We start from the raw sequence: 15,860 nt of genomic DNA, 5'->3' as shown, positions 1-15,860 counted from the left end.
AGCAGACATGTCTTCCAAATTGATCTGACTACCCGAAAAAGAGGAACAAATCAAATCTGATCTCCCCTGAAAGAAGAGTGGAGTAGACTCGTCTTCCAAAAATTGATCTGACTACCCAAAAAAGAGAAACATATCAAGTCTGATCTCTCTTGAAAGAAAAGTGGAGCAGACCCATCTTCTAAAATTGATCTAACTACCCGAAAAGAGGAACAAGTCAAGTCTGATCTCCCCTAAAAGAAGAGTGGAGCAGACCCATCTTCCAAAATTGATATGTCTACCTGAAAAAGAGGAATAAATAAAGTCTACTATGCCCTGAAGGAAGAGTGAAGCAGTCTCGTTTTCTTTCAGATTTGACTACCCGAAGGAGAGGAACAGATCAAGTCTGATCTACCCAGAAATTGTAGTGGAGCGGATTTCCCATTTAAAAATATTAAGTTGACTGGACGAAAACTCATTGTATCTTTGTCTTTTCCCTATTCTTATTAACACAAGAATGAGAAAAGAGGGGCAGCAGTAGAAAATGATTTTTGTCAATATTATTATTATTATAATTTTTATCCTTATTATTATTATTATTAAATAATAATTATTTTTATTTATTTACAAGGTAATCTTTACTACAAATTAAACTCGTGGCCCAATTACAAAGCAAACCCGAACCCATTTATAAAGATCCGGCCTCAAGTCCAAGTTCAATCCCAATAAGTGAAGACCCAAGCAGCTAGGGTTTTTCATCTCAAGCCCTCTGCGCCACCAACCCTCAGCTTTTGGATCTTTGAAAGATCCAACGGTCCATATTAGTTTAGATTAGGGTGTGTGTGTTACACACGTCCGTCCCCTCTGATTCCAGTCACCACCGTTGTTGATATCACCGACTGAATCTGAAATATTGGGGTGCATTTAATGCACCCAGCCTCCCCTAGTTATCCAGTCGCCCCTAGAAATCAACACTGTCCCTAGTCATCCACCGTCAGAGCCCGATGACTCAGGGGGTTCTCCTCTCCGACCAATCCAAAGGGAGGTCCACGGGTTCCTATATAAGGAACCCACCTACAAGAACGAAGAAAAGGGATAGAGCAAAAAACAAGGAGTAAAAAACAGAGGGGAAGAGGAGGCAACCAACAATCACAACAAACAACGATTCTAAAAATCATTCGAAAAGAAAAAAAGAAAAGAAAACCAAAACAAGCTTACCCTTGGAGCCAAATCTTACCATCAGAGCTTTCAAACGTCGACGAGAGGTCTCGACATTCGAAGGTATATTCTTTGATCTAGGGTGTTTGGAGAATTTTTAGGATGAGGGAAGTGTGTTTATAAGGATTGCTCGAATAAAGTTAATATTTTTTATATTTTAAATAAATTTATTTTATCTATTTTTATATATTTATCTAAAATTTAGGGCCCTGCTATTTTGTAAGAGGAATCCATAAAAATACCCCCTTAATTGACTAGGGAGATATTTTCGAGGATTATTCGTATAAAATAATATCCCTTTTTATTTTTCTAAAAAAAGTATCATAATTTAAATGTTATTCAAATTTGCCAATTTTAATATTTATATGACATATAATGGATTAAGTACCGGTTTCAGGAATTGTGGGGGTGTTAATCCTTCCCCACACGTAACCGACTCCTGAACCCTTTTCAAAGTGAATTTCTGGTTAATCGCAGATCAATTTTTTTACCGAAATTGTTTTTTTTAAAATTGTTTTAAAAGATATTTTTAGGCATTTGACCTATCTGGCCCAAAGGTCGATGTTGACTCCAAATTTATTTATTTTCACATTTATTTTGAAACCCAACATTTTCCCAAAATTAAGTTGGATCGATCCATGCTATAACCCTAAAAAGCTGCGGGGACCATTTCGACACCCTATCCGAAAGCTCTTTTTTTCTTCCTTTTTTCTTGTTTTAAGAACCCACCCATGAAAAGGGAAAATCGGGGGCCTTTCATCACCCCAAAATCATCATCATTTTTCTTTGTGTGTAGTTCGAAATGTAAATCTTGATATCTTGGCGTGTTGTGGTTGCCTTGCAGGAGTTGGAGTGGAAGTAGCGTATTTGAGCAGTTGAGCTTCTGTAGTTGGTGGTGACATGGATTGCCGGTAGTGGATTGGCTCTAAGGGCAGCGACGACTGAGTTGAAAACCCTAATGGGTTTGGGCTTTAATATGGGTTAGGGTTGCTTGTACTTGGGTCGAGTTTGGGTCTTGTTGGGCTTTGGGTTTAGGTTATTTTTAATTTGTTTGGCCCGATTGGGCCTATTGTAATGGGTTCTTCACAAGTTAAAAAAATAAATATAAGTAATATATCATTATTATTATTATTATTAAAAATGGGACAAAAACGAGTGTCGACAGCTTCCCATCTTTTTCCATTCTTTTGTCAACAATAATAGGACAAAAACGAAGAGAAAATGAGTTTTCGTCCGATTGACACCATGCTTTGAAATCTGATGAGAGATTTGCACCACTGTTTCTTCAGGGTAGATCAAATCGAGCAATATTGATTCATTCCACTATTCTTTATGGAAGATTGAATCGAGGCATACTTTTTCTACTGTTACTCAGGGAAGATCAAGTCTTGAAAGAGAGGGATCTATTCCACTGCTTCCTGAAGGAAAACCATATATGGAAATGTTTATTCATTCCACTATTCTTCAGGGGAGATTGAATCGAGACAGACTTGTTCCACTATTCCTCATGGAAAATCAAATCTGAAAAAAGGGATCTGTTCTGCTGCTTTTTGAGGGAACATCAGATCTGGAAATGTTGATTCATTACACTATTCTTCAGGGAAGATTGAATCGAGGCAGACTTATTCCACATTTCCTTAGGGAATATCAAATCTTAAAAGAGAGGGACCTGTTTCGGTTCTTCTTGAGGGAAAATTATATCTGGGGACATTGATTAATTCCACTGTTCTTCAGCGAAGATTGAATCGAGGCAGACTTGTTCCACTATTACTCAGGGAATTTCAAATATTGAAAGAGAGTGATCTGTTCATCTTCTTCTTAAGGGAAAATCAAATTTGGGGATGTTGATTCAATCCACTGTTCTTTAGGGAAGATTGAATTGAGACAGACTTTTTCCACTATTACTCAAAGAATATCAAATCTTAAAAGAGAGGGATTTGTTTCGCTTCTTCTTTAGGGAAAATCATATCTGGGGATGTTGATTCATTCCACTGTTACTCAGGGAAGATTGAATCGAGGCAGACTTGTTCCACTATTACTCAGGGAAGATCAAATATTGAAAGAGAGGGATTTGGTCTTCTTCTTCTAGTGGGAAAATCAGATTTAGGAATATTGATTCATTCCACTATTTTTTAGGGAATATTGAATCGAGTTCGATTTGCTTCTCTTTTCTTCGAGAATATCAAATCTGAAAATTAAACATTACCATTTGTTAGTATAGGTTTGAAAATTTAAAAAATCATACTTGAAGATGTAGATTTCAAGATAATATTTGAAAATGATTTTTCTTATGGAAACTTGTCTCGCAGCCACCGAATATGGGAGTCTGACTCCCTAAACATGATTCTCTGTATTTGAGTTTTGAATTCTAGCTTCCACTTGTTGGGATTTTGATATCATGAATCTTCTCTTTTCATTTGAAGATCTGTAAAAACCATATATTTATGTGTGAAATGCAAATGCAATTTAATGTCTTTTGTTTTATGTAAAATGATGTTCTTATGCATGCACAAATGTTGATTTAATTTTCCTTTTACTCTATAGTGGAGAACTAGGTATTCTTCCACTTGATCACTCCTCTCTAAGGTTTACTCAAATATAAATGTAGCAACTTATGATTTCAAGCTTGCTCCTTTGAAGAGCCATCTGATCATCTTATGTCTTTGTGTCTTCTTTGTCTCTCATCTGTATTAAATTCTCAGAAGAAATGTTTCCCGAATTCTTATTGCGGTCAGGAATATGACCTTGATGCCTCCTTCTGTTCTTGACTCGGTTACGCTATCAAAGTTGTTTTTCCAGGACTTCACAATTAATTGATGCTCGACTGACTTGCTTTACAGGGTAAGCTATGCTTAAATTCAAGGTTTTCCCCTGACACTCCAAGTTGTGAGACTCATTGTCAATGTCCTCTTGGTTTGAACCTTGTTATATCAACATGATCTATGTTCTTGGTCATGCCCCAAGGTGGGTATTTTCATGGCTCCTCCCTCCCTGGGTGCCAAAATTCATCATTGACTGGCCTCACCCTTGCATTTTTGCTATACACTGGGATATGTGTCCCATTCAAATAAAGCGATCATCTGCTTCTCAACGGGTTACCGACAACGTCACAAGGAAGTGTTACAAGTTCTATCCTCAATATCGTCTGATATCTCAGACTATTTGCTTTCAAGATTGTGTAATGCTTCATTATTCTAGCATCGCTTATTCTTTTTATCCAATAGAGGTAGAATGTGCCTCACCCACTTCAAGGACCTTTTGCATTTGATATTGTCCTATTTGAAAATGTTTTATTCATTTCTTTTATTTTAGAAATCAAAGAACGAAAGAATTTTATAAAGTATTACTCCTTAATTCAGGCTCACAATTGAAGCAAATCATAAACATGAGTCCATATAATATCAAAAGAATCAATAGCTCTTTTAATATTTTCAAAGTTATACCTATTTGACAAGTGTCAAAATCGATGGGTTGGCTTCAGGTTGACTTCCTATTTTCTAAGGTTTCAATCATTGAAGATGTCCTTTCTTTATCAGTCCTTGTGAACATTATATCATGCCCCTCTTTCTTGGCTTGGTATTTTAATCAGATGCGGAAAATTTGACGCAACTAGTATATTCAATTACTATACTTTCTAGAACACTTATATTTCAGTTATCTGAATTCTTCCATTTGTTCAAGCTTCATATAATTCCTTAGCAAAGGTAGTGCAGAGACATCAAATCTAAATATAAAATTCATGAGTGCTTGCGTGAAGTGGACTATAACAGGTGTTCCTGAACTCCCTTAGTCCATTTTACTGAAACTCATTATTTGATAAACTTGATTTAATTTTCCATTGTTTGGCTAGCTAAATTCAACTTTATTGTAATTTCCTTTATTGGTCTAGCTAAAGGTTTCATCTTATCATAAAATCTTCGAATTTACAATCGCAGTGGAGCAAACACCGAACTGTCGAGTATCTGAGAAATGTCATGGTTTGAATGCAATCTATTCATAAAGTCAGGGCTTTTGAGTTTCCTCTATAACCAATTGCTTTAGTAGAAAAACTCAGTTTTATTGTATAATCTATAATAATAATTTATTAACCTTTTGAGTATTCAGATTTAGAATTTCTTGTGCCCATTAATAAGAACCTGTTATAGTCTATGTGTCTTTGATGGTCAGATAATCCCATATTTCTAGTTCAGTTCCCAAACAACGACCTATATTAAATTCATCCACTCCACCATTCCATTTTGAAGATTAGGATCATCACTGAACGTCTTCAATAAAAGTTTAGTTTAGTCAGTTTTGCAATGTCATACACAAGAGATGCCCCATTTTGTCCGCTCCTATATATACCTGAATACCAAGCCTCTTGATCATTTTCTTATGAGAGGAGAACACTACATTGGTCCATGCAAGAGAATGGTATGGTGTTCGAATGTATCTTCTGGGGTAAGGTCAAGGGTCCTTGTTTCATCTAATGCTTACCATATTTAAAAGTAGCATAAGTTCATTTAAATATGCTTACAAAAAAAGGTGAGAAATGACAAAAAAACAAATTCAAACAAGATGTTGTAAATGAAATAAAGATCCATGATGGATGAAATGATCTCTTCCTAATTAGGATGGTCCATTACTCATCTAATGTAGTGGCATTTGACTCATTCGGATGCTACATATTGTGCTTTGATGCTCCACTCGAGTTCGTCATCCACTGTTCCACCAATTCTTGTGTCAACATCCCATTTTCAACAAGCATATCTATCTCATTTAACAGCGGTCTACAATTCCCCGTAGAATGCCTAGATGCCCCTAAGTGAAAATCATAGACACCATCTTGATCATAGTTGTGGGAAGAAGGGGTTTGGTGGAACTTTCGTTGGCCTCAGTGTGAGGTATTAACATTTAATCAAATGGGGTACAGATCTGAGATAGAATTTTAGAACACCTTCAAAGTATTTCTCGATCGTGATACTTTCTTTGGTCGGTCTAAACGACTAGCTGCTCATTTTCTTTTACGACTGTGGGGGCTTTGGATGTGACATTCATTTACATCATTAGCTTTCACTTTTTTATCTGTTGGGCTTTTGGAAGTAACTTTTAAGTTTTCTTTGATGATTGCATTTTCAATTAATTCCCCATACGTCAGAAGATCCTTGAATTCTCATGTTGAATTTGCCAGTATTAACTCGAAGAAAAGATCTGGGAGAGAATTATGAAATGTATATGATATTTGTTCTTCTAACACGGAAGGCTGAACTTGTGCTACCACTACTCTCCATCTTAGGGTATATTCTTTAAAGCTTTCAGTGGCTTTTATCATTAGTCCCTGAAGATCTTGATGCTTTGGAGTTAAGCCTTTAACGAATCGATATTTCCCCACAAAGGCAACAGCTAGATTGACCCACCTCTTGATTTTCTCTAGGTTCAAAGGGTTATACCATCCTATAGTTGGCCCAACAAGACTATCATGGAAGTAATGAATCAACATATTATCATCATTTACATACCGTTCCATCTTTCTGCAAAACATTTTTAGGTGGATTATGGGACAACTGGTGCCATCATATTTCTCAAAATTAGGCACCCTAAATTCATGTGGGATGACCAAATCCGGGACCAAGCCGAGTTCTCTCACTTTTAGCTCTTTGTGGGAGGCGATAACAATTTTAATAGCTCCAATGGCTTCCTTCAACTGCTTGAATTTATCATCAAATTGCTCATGAATAATGAGGTTCTTCCCTAGGTGTGTGTGTGAAGTTCCAGGGCAGATTATCATTCTTGACGTATTAGTCTGATAAAATTTATATCATTTATAAGCAATATTCTCTCTATGAGCAGCCTTGGTTACCATCACATGGATCATCTGATTCGATACATCTTGTAGAGAACTTGATGCTTGATTCCTCATATCTTATTTTAACTCGACCAACTGCTCTTATAACTGATCTTATGATCACTCATGATATTGCTCCGTTGTTTCCATTTGTTTGTTCATAATGATGAGGAAGTAGTATGAATGAATGAATGATCTTGGTATTATTGTCACATAACCCTTCATAAATTATTTTCATGTTTTCATAACCAATGCATGTAAAATGCTTAAATAAACAAATGTGATGCAAATGTATGTATGCAAAATATGTCATTCCAGAGTGACCATCTTAAATCAACTTTCATTGAACACAAAGGTTTTGATACATCAAACAACTTTACATAAAAGGAATAATTTTAACTCTTAACTTCTCTATCTCTATCAAAATCCAAGTTCATTTCCACACATGTTTGGGTGTTGAGTTGTCAATCTGCTTCAATTCTCTTGCAAAGCCAACTAAACCAATCAACTTGTGAGCCACACTGCTTGCTTGGATCATAGCTTCTTTCATGTCGTCATCGTTTTCCTTCATCTCATGTGTTAATTCTTGGAGCTGTAAACAAAGTTGTTCATTTTTCCTCGTAAGAAAGTCTTCGTTGTTATGAAATCCTTGGAAAATATTTCCAAAATCATCTATAATCCTCATCAATGTCTTATTCCTGGCTCTAGTGGCTTCTACTTCAACATCAATCTCACGCTTATGGCGCTGATATGAAGCTTCCATGTTGGCTATGGACGTATTCAACATCTGATTTTCGGCTTGACATCTTCCCAAATCATTAACAAATATATTATACATTTTTCTATAATATGTAAACCATGAGAGAACTTCTTGGCTCGACATTCATGCGTCTTGCAATTCTTTCTCTACTGCTCAACATCGTTTTTCAATTTAGTGACCCCTGTTGTCCAATCCTCTGGGGTATTTCCTATACCAGCATTTCTAAAGGCTTGATTGATCCTTTGAAATCCATCACGCATGGCTTCCATCTCTCTATTCAGATTATCATTTTCATTTCTCAAATGACGAACTTGAGCTTTGTACTTTAGTAAAACTTCTTCTTGGATGCCCCCCACTGATCCCTTTACCTTTAAACACTTTTAGTTTCGTCTTAACAGGACAATCAGTTACCAAACTAGGTCGACCTTTCAACTCAAACTCCAAGATTCCATGATCCAAAAGATGTTGGACTCGATGGTTGAAGGCGGTGTAATTCTCAATGGGATGTCTTTGAGCACTGGCCTGAAATTCACAATGAATATTAACGTTATACCAATTTGGATATGGAGGCTGCCAAGGTTTCACATAATCCGGGGCCACCTCTTGAGCTTTTAAAAGTGTATCATACAACTCCTTATATGATATAGGGATATAATCAAAATGAGAGCCACCTCTCAGCTTGGATTGAATTAGAGTCTTCAGATCTATATGTCCTGACGTTGGGAGTAGATTCTCAAATGTCCACGAGTTTTGATTGCATAGTTTCTTTTCATCTTGGACTTCTACATTTGTCACCATTTCCTTGGGGTCTCCAGACAACTTGTTGATACGAATGGTGATTATGCGTGATTTCTCATATTGGCTAGGATTAGCTTGCTCTAAAGTAGTCCTTTGTGTACTTGACATCGTAGGATCATTCTCATCGAGCTCTTTCCTTTCTTTTACAGAAGTCTCTCTTCCTTTGGCCAAAACATGTATTATATCCATCATCTTGGACATTTGCTCTCTCATTTCTCTTATATCATCTTGCTCTTCGTCAGACACACGATCCTTGGGCGCATAGCTCTCCACTATTCTCGGAGTTTCCTCAAGATTTCATTCCCTAGCTGTATTATAGTTTACTTGATCATGAAACCCTTTGTCCATCATGAAAACCTTTTACTCTGATGGTCACTCACAAATCAACACCTTGATTATGTAATGATCATACGATGCAAGCATAAAGGAAATCAACATAAAAACAATTTAGTACAAATAAGATAACAAAATGACGAGAATTATAAAATCAAATAGCAAAATAAATAAATTAATAAGCTAATGCAAAACAAGAATGCAAATGAAAATACATAAGGTTTTAATTCCCAAAAGCGACCACTATAGAACAACCTTCATTTAGACAACAAGATTTTATTACACCAAGTAGTTAAAATAAAATTACGATTTTTTACTTCTTTATTTTCTTGAGCCATTCTCTTCATGGAATCTAGCATCGCACCCAAATTTGTCAGGGTGATTTATCACATTTAACAATGCCTGAGATCCTTAAATTATTTGTGGTTGAATCGTGAGATCTCCATTTTGTGAAGTTGTCTTCATGCCTTTGTGAAGAGTCTTGTTGTCCTTGATATGATTGCATCCATATTTCGAGGAAACATCTTGGCTTCAGTGCTTTCAAAGGAAATCTTCAACCAGCTTCAAATTCCTTAACTCATCGGATGTCTTTCTTCATGGATCATTTGAACACCCTTGGATCTCCTGGTTTTGACTACATGGCTAGTAATTTCTAGTTTCATTATGAACAATCTCCTTACTTAATCAATCACTTATGAATCAACACCTTGTTTGGTTACGATGTGAAAATGCAAATGCAAACATAAGACAGACAAAAATAAGATAAAACAAAAGAAATTATTAGTACCACTTAACCAAAAAGCAAAAAAAATCACGAAAAGAAAAGATTCTACCCAACATGGTATCTACCCTGACATGTTTTTATAACAGTTCTACCAAGACATGTTTTCTACCCCCATTCTTTGTTCAACATATAAATCCTAACCTCATGCCATCTAGTTCGCATGCCTGTTTGAAAAAAAAATGAACCTAACTACATGATCTCTAGTTCGTATACATTTATTCGGAAATTAAAATAACATTACAAAAATTAAAATGCTCAAAAAGGCTTTTCCATGTGTATTCTCCATGTGAGACTCTTAAGGTTTGGGTAAGACTCTATCTAGATTTTAGGTTCACTATATGCTGGGTTCGGTTATAAAGTAAGAGGTTCTCAAATTGTCCTTTTCGGTGCCCCTTGGGCTGTCGAACCCTCAATCTTGGCCCATCACAGACTTTCAGATCAAGTTCAATTCCAAGGGACACACCTCCTTATTTTTTCCATACGGAGGTGAAAACCATCACGAGGACCATAAGGCTTGAGCCCCAGGAGCGATTCATTATCCCATACGGAGGTGAAAACCACACGAGGGAGTAGCTTCTCACTCCTAATTAAATAGAGCGGAGCGGGGTTTTTGCTTATGTTATGCAAATGCAGCTGTGCATTGTATGAGGAAAAACGAAAATAAAGAAATCAACACCAAACAGAAGTCCCAAAAACTTGAACATTTTATTCACTCTGAAAAACATAAACAAACAAATCAATATAACTATTTAGTGGTTTAATCAAATCATAAACACTTATTTAAACCAAACAAGGGATCAAAAACCAATTTAGAACAAACTTGTAATTTTCATTCGCAAAAACAATTAATTAATTGACTATCAGCCTGACTCTCTAAAAAAGTCCCCAGCGGAGTCGTCAAGCTGTCGAAACGGTTTTCTGAATGAGGAAAAAAGGGGTATCGCTTCGAAATAATTTTTTTCTGATCGGTTAACAATAAAATGTGGTTCGAGGAGTCGCTACCAATATTTGATTAGGGTGTGATTGGGTAACCAAAAAATATTTGTCATTTTAAAAACATTCGTTTTAATTAAAACAACAAATTTGTAGTATGCGTTACCAAAATTCGAGTCCGGGAGTCGGTTACATATGTGGAAGTATTAGCACCCCCACAACACCCTAAATCGATACCTAGTCGATTAATTAGTTGTCTTTGCAATAAAATTTACGAGTTTGAATCTGATTTAAATTAAGACCCCCTACAAATAACATTCTTTGAATTTTTGGACGAAACATGGTAATATTAAAATTCTATTCCAAACTTCACTATTAGTTCAAAATATCAACACCCAAAATAACTTTAAGAGAGAAAACGATTATCTATAATTATTTCCAATCGAGAATAAATAACTTTTCATGCCTAAAAACAATCATTTATTACTCCAATCGAAATGAAGAGATACTACTATTTCTTCTTAAAATTCAATATCGATTCGAGTGGAAACGATAATATCTAATGATTTCGATCGAGAATAAATGACCTCTCATACCTTAATGCAGTCATTTATTGCTCCAATTGAAATGAAGAAATAATTCTACTCTCACTATCGATTCAAGTGTTATTATTTTGAAAACCCATTGGAAAACACATGAAAAAATAATGCAAATTAAAAGCATATATCAAGCAAATATAATTAATTATTTATTTTACCAATATTTAATGAGAATAAGAATGTTCAATTATTTAAATACCTCGAGACAAGACCTTAGATTCGATCTAACAGTCTTTTCTCGGTGAATTTAATTAAAAGAACATGATATTTTCCCAATCCCCAAATTTTAAAATGAGTTCGATTTAATTTATGTCACTAAATGAGATATACTTTCATTTTAAAATTATCGAAAGTAACTTTCTTATACGTTAAGACAGTGACTTTATGACAATATTAAAATGAACAAATATTACCCTTAGTCTTAAAAGTTATTATTATATGTATATTTTGGCAATAAACTTATCAAGTAAATCACAAAAAATATCTTATATGTATATATCTATATTTTGGGACATAAAACAATAACTAAATATGTATATAGTAATATACTATAGTCTTAAAAGTTAATAAAATGAAGATATTAATTTTAAAACCCGATATTCGTACAAAAAACATAACAAATAATCAAATAATATATATATATATAAATCAAATTAAGATAGCAGGGTCTAAACATGCAAATAAACTAAACTAAATCTAAGCAGGGACTAAAATGCAAGCCTACAAACATGAAAGACTAAGATACAATTTAAATAAATTAATCATGCTTGGTAAATAAAGATTAAATCATAAAAACAATAACTTGAGAAACTAAACTACAACATCAACAACAATAAAGGAAACAACCGAAAATACCAAACAATACTAGTACTAAATGAAAATAAACCATAAACAATGTTCATGGCTAAAATAAAATAAATCAGAAACTTGAAAGAACACAGAATAATTCTACATAAAGATATTCATGCACAAACAATGACTGAAATGCAAGGCGCGTAAAGTATAAAGACAAAATTTAAAAGAATCGAAATAGCTTGATCATGATATACCCATGAGCATTACTTTATCATATCAAATAATTGGATTAAGGGTAATACTCTTTCATTTTAAAATCGTTGTGAGAAGACTGTCTTAACTTATAAGGAAGTCACTTATGATGAGTTTAAAATGAAAGCGTATCCCAAAAGTGAAACCCCTAAAATTTGACCCCGCCTAAAATTTGACCCCGCCTAAAATTTGAGAACTAAAGAAAAGAAAGGTTCGTCTATTTAAATTCATCGAGAAAAGATCGTTAGAACTTATCTAAGGTCCGATCTCGGAGTCTTTAAATAATCGAATATCTTTCTTCTTTCTAAAAGGATTGGCAATTTCGAATTTAAATTGATTTATTTTACCACTGTTCATGCATTTTGATTCAACAATGAATTTTTTCCAATGGAATTATAATATTTCTTTATTTCAATTGGAGTAAGAATTTATTGCCTCAAGGTATGAGGGTCGTTTCTTCTCGATAGGAAATAATTAAATATTATTAAGTTTTGTTCTAAATTCATAGAATATTGTTTTAAGGGATCTTAAACTAAATTAAATTCGAACTTGTAATTTTCATCAAAAGACAATTAATTAATCGACTAGGTACCGATTTTGAGCGATGTGGGGGTGCTAATCCTTGCTCACACGTAACCGACTCACGAACTCAATTTTCTGGCACGCATACCGTAAATTTGTTGTTTTAATTAAAATCAATATTTTTATTAAAATGACAAATATGTTTTTGGGTGCCCAATCACACCCTAATCAAATATTGGTGGCGACTCCTCTAACCGTATTTTATTTTATTTAAAGGGAATCCCAAATTTTTCGAAGCGAGAGATTTTTTAAAATCACATTACTTTTTAATTAAAAATTAATCAAAAGATAATTTAAAAATGTGTTTTTTAAAAAATCTGGAAAAAAATCATCTCAACAAGTATAAAAATAAGTGACTAAATTATATCTCGAAAAACATTTTAGTGTCTAAACTATTTTTTCTAAAAATAGGTGCATAACGTTTTTCCGTTACCATTTTAGGTGACCGGGCGTTAACGTTGTTATAAATTTTCGTCAAGCGACACGTGTCACGTTATGGTAATCCCCCTAAATCTATAAATTCCTAGACATAAATCCTTCAAACCCCTAAAACGAAATCTTTCATTTACACTATTTTGGGTTTTCGATCGGTTGCGAAACTATGAGGATTTTAGTGGTGGGTGGTTGGTCAGTCACACGTCGTAGGGTGTTCAGCCGATTAACGGCATTGGTGGCGGCCGACAGTGACAACGGGAGTAAAATTAAAGTTTTAAAAGTTTTAATTTTTTTTTAGGATTTGAAAAAATTTAAGTTTTAAATTCTTTAAGCTCTAAAACGTTTTTCGAAGCATTGTTCGGGTACTTATTTTTGTGTTAACCCTTTTTTTCATATAAAAAAAGTTATCCGAAATAAATAATTGCACTGATGTGGTAATAATCCAAGTTATTTTGATGCGTGTAGAAAGTAGGAACGGAGATTGCCTACCTTATCTTATCGAAAAAGAAAAAGAGAAGCATGAAAATCACATGCGAATGTAATTAATATACACGGTTTCTAAGAAGAAACTAACGGGAAATTTTGACTATTAATTTAAAATTGTCAATTTTTTCAAAATAAAGTTATAATTATTTTTTAACTTAATTGTTTTAAAAAAATGATTATGACAATGATAATAACAAAAGTTATCATGATCTTTCTAGGTATTAGGAAGACAGATTTGATCCTATAAAATAAGAAGAGAGTGTGAAAAAGGCAACACGATGACCGGAGTTGATAAACGGCCGATGACTAATATCTATAGTAGAAGTGATGGACGGCTGCTATGTATTTAGGGATTTACTAAAATGGAAATAGAAAGGAAATAATTTATTAAATTTGTATTTTTCAATCAAACGGTATTACAAAAGCTTAGCTCTTTAACCCACTGTATTAGTGGGTTTCTATACTCAAAGATTCAATTTCAACAATCATTCAATATTATACAACTAAATTAATAACTTGATAATTAACTAATTATAGCTAACTTAATCTTATTTTTTAACACTCTTCAATTGTTCGAATCCTACCACCGTCACTCTTGACACCTACATAAATCTCAATTAAGTTTTAGGTATGCTCTGACTCTGGACTGAGAGAATCACTCCTGACCTAAATTTTTTGTAACAAAAAAACACTCTTCAATTCAACAGTGTCGACCCAATAATCTTATCTATTTCTCCCTCTACCTCAACAATTTTTTCTTTTGCTCAGGACCCTCAATTAGTAACTGTAGCTCAATACCCAAATTAGATGTTAAAATTCACCAACAATCAAGATGATTTTTTTTCTTTCATACAAAGTTTACGTGTCACATTTTAATGGTTCCCAACTTTTTTAACACGAAAGAAAATAAAATTTATTAAATATAATTATTTTATTTTATTAAAACGAAATCTTGTAAGCCTTTGAGAAGCATGAAAATCATATGTGGGTTTATATAGATTAATTAAATTAAATTAAGTCCATTTGAGAAGAGGATTAAAATAAAGACAAGTGATGGCTATCCTGTAAAGCCTTTGAGGGGAACTTTGCCTATAAATAAGAGCATATCCCAGGAAAGGATATATCATTCAAAGCAAGCAGAAGAATAGGCCAAAAAGAAATAAGAAGAATGGAGAGATCAGTAATTAGGGTTATACTAATTAGCTGCATTGTGATGTTGGGGTGGGCAATAGGTTCTTCCATGGCTGCTGAAGATGCGACAGCTTATTGGACGGACTACAAGGTTATAGAGAATGACTGGAGTCTGAAAAAGGTAGGCGTTTACTGCTCCCAGTTCCTGAATATGCATATAAGCCTTTGGAATGGCGCAGCAATATTATTGGACCGCCTTCTGTGGACCGGAGATTTCTAAGCCACAATCAAGATGTGGACTCTGCTTAAAAGTAATCGCCCTTTGTTTTCAAGCAAAATAAATTTGTTTCTGTTTTACTAGAAACCATGCGTGCATGAATTGACAGAATGCATATATGCATGCAGGTGACCAACACTGCCAATGGAAAAAGCGTGACGGTGAGAGTGCTGGATACATGCCAAGCCAAGTTTGGATTTGGACTATCCAGCGTTTTCTGAGATCATGGATGACAAAGGCCTGCAAGACGGGCATCTTACAGTGAACTATGAATTTGTGGATTGTGGTGATGATCCTACAATTCGTCTCCATCATGAAATCTAATATTTAACTTTAAATTTCGTTTTAAACCTCAGATCCCCCACTTGGTTTCATGATCAACATATTAGATAAATAAATAAATATGCAGCTACTGCATGTAATAGCTAGCTAGCTAGAATTGCTTGCTTGCTCTTCAGTTTGTAATAATGATCATCCTGCATAACAAGTGTACGTGGGATTCCTGATCACTGCTTAATTATCAACTCGTTTGCTTGCTTGTATGCATTACTCTCTATTGCAGCTCCCAAGGTCCATAATATCATTATTATCTAATTATAGCATCAGGTTCATTCATTTATCTCCTCATTGCCAATTTAAGAATAATCTTAGTCATATTAAAAGTCAAAATTGCAAAT

The 15,860-nt window shown here is 34.3% G+C and overlaps 1 protein-coding gene across 1 annotated transcript; it reads left to right on the top strand.

Annotated features, from left to right (window-relative positions):
- The first annotated feature begins 14,943 nt into the window (after positions 1-14,943).
- Positions 14,944-15,404, top strand: LOC120208146 (wheatwin-2-like). Its single transcript, XM_039207491.1, has 3 exons — positions 14,944-15,087; positions 15,146-15,217; positions 15,312-15,404. The coding sequence occupies exons 1-3, from the start codon at positions 14,944-14,946 to the stop codon at positions 15,402-15,404; spliced, it is 309 nt and encodes a 102-aa protein (XP_039063422.1).
- The last annotated feature ends 456 nt before the right edge of the window (positions 15,405-15,860 follow it).

The sequence above is a fragment of the Hibiscus syriacus genome, unplaced genomic scaffold, assembly GCF_006381635.1.
Source record: "Hibiscus syriacus cultivar Baekdansim isolate YM2019G1 unplaced genomic scaffold, ASM638163v2 tig00015919_pilon, whole genome shotgun sequence".
In the NCBI taxonomy this organism is placed as follows: domain Eukaryota; kingdom Viridiplantae; phylum Streptophyta; class Magnoliopsida; order Malvales; family Malvaceae; genus Hibiscus; species Hibiscus syriacus.
The sequence above is the reverse complement of the archived record's forward strand: the minus strand, read 5'-3'. Positions and strand labels throughout refer to the sequence as shown.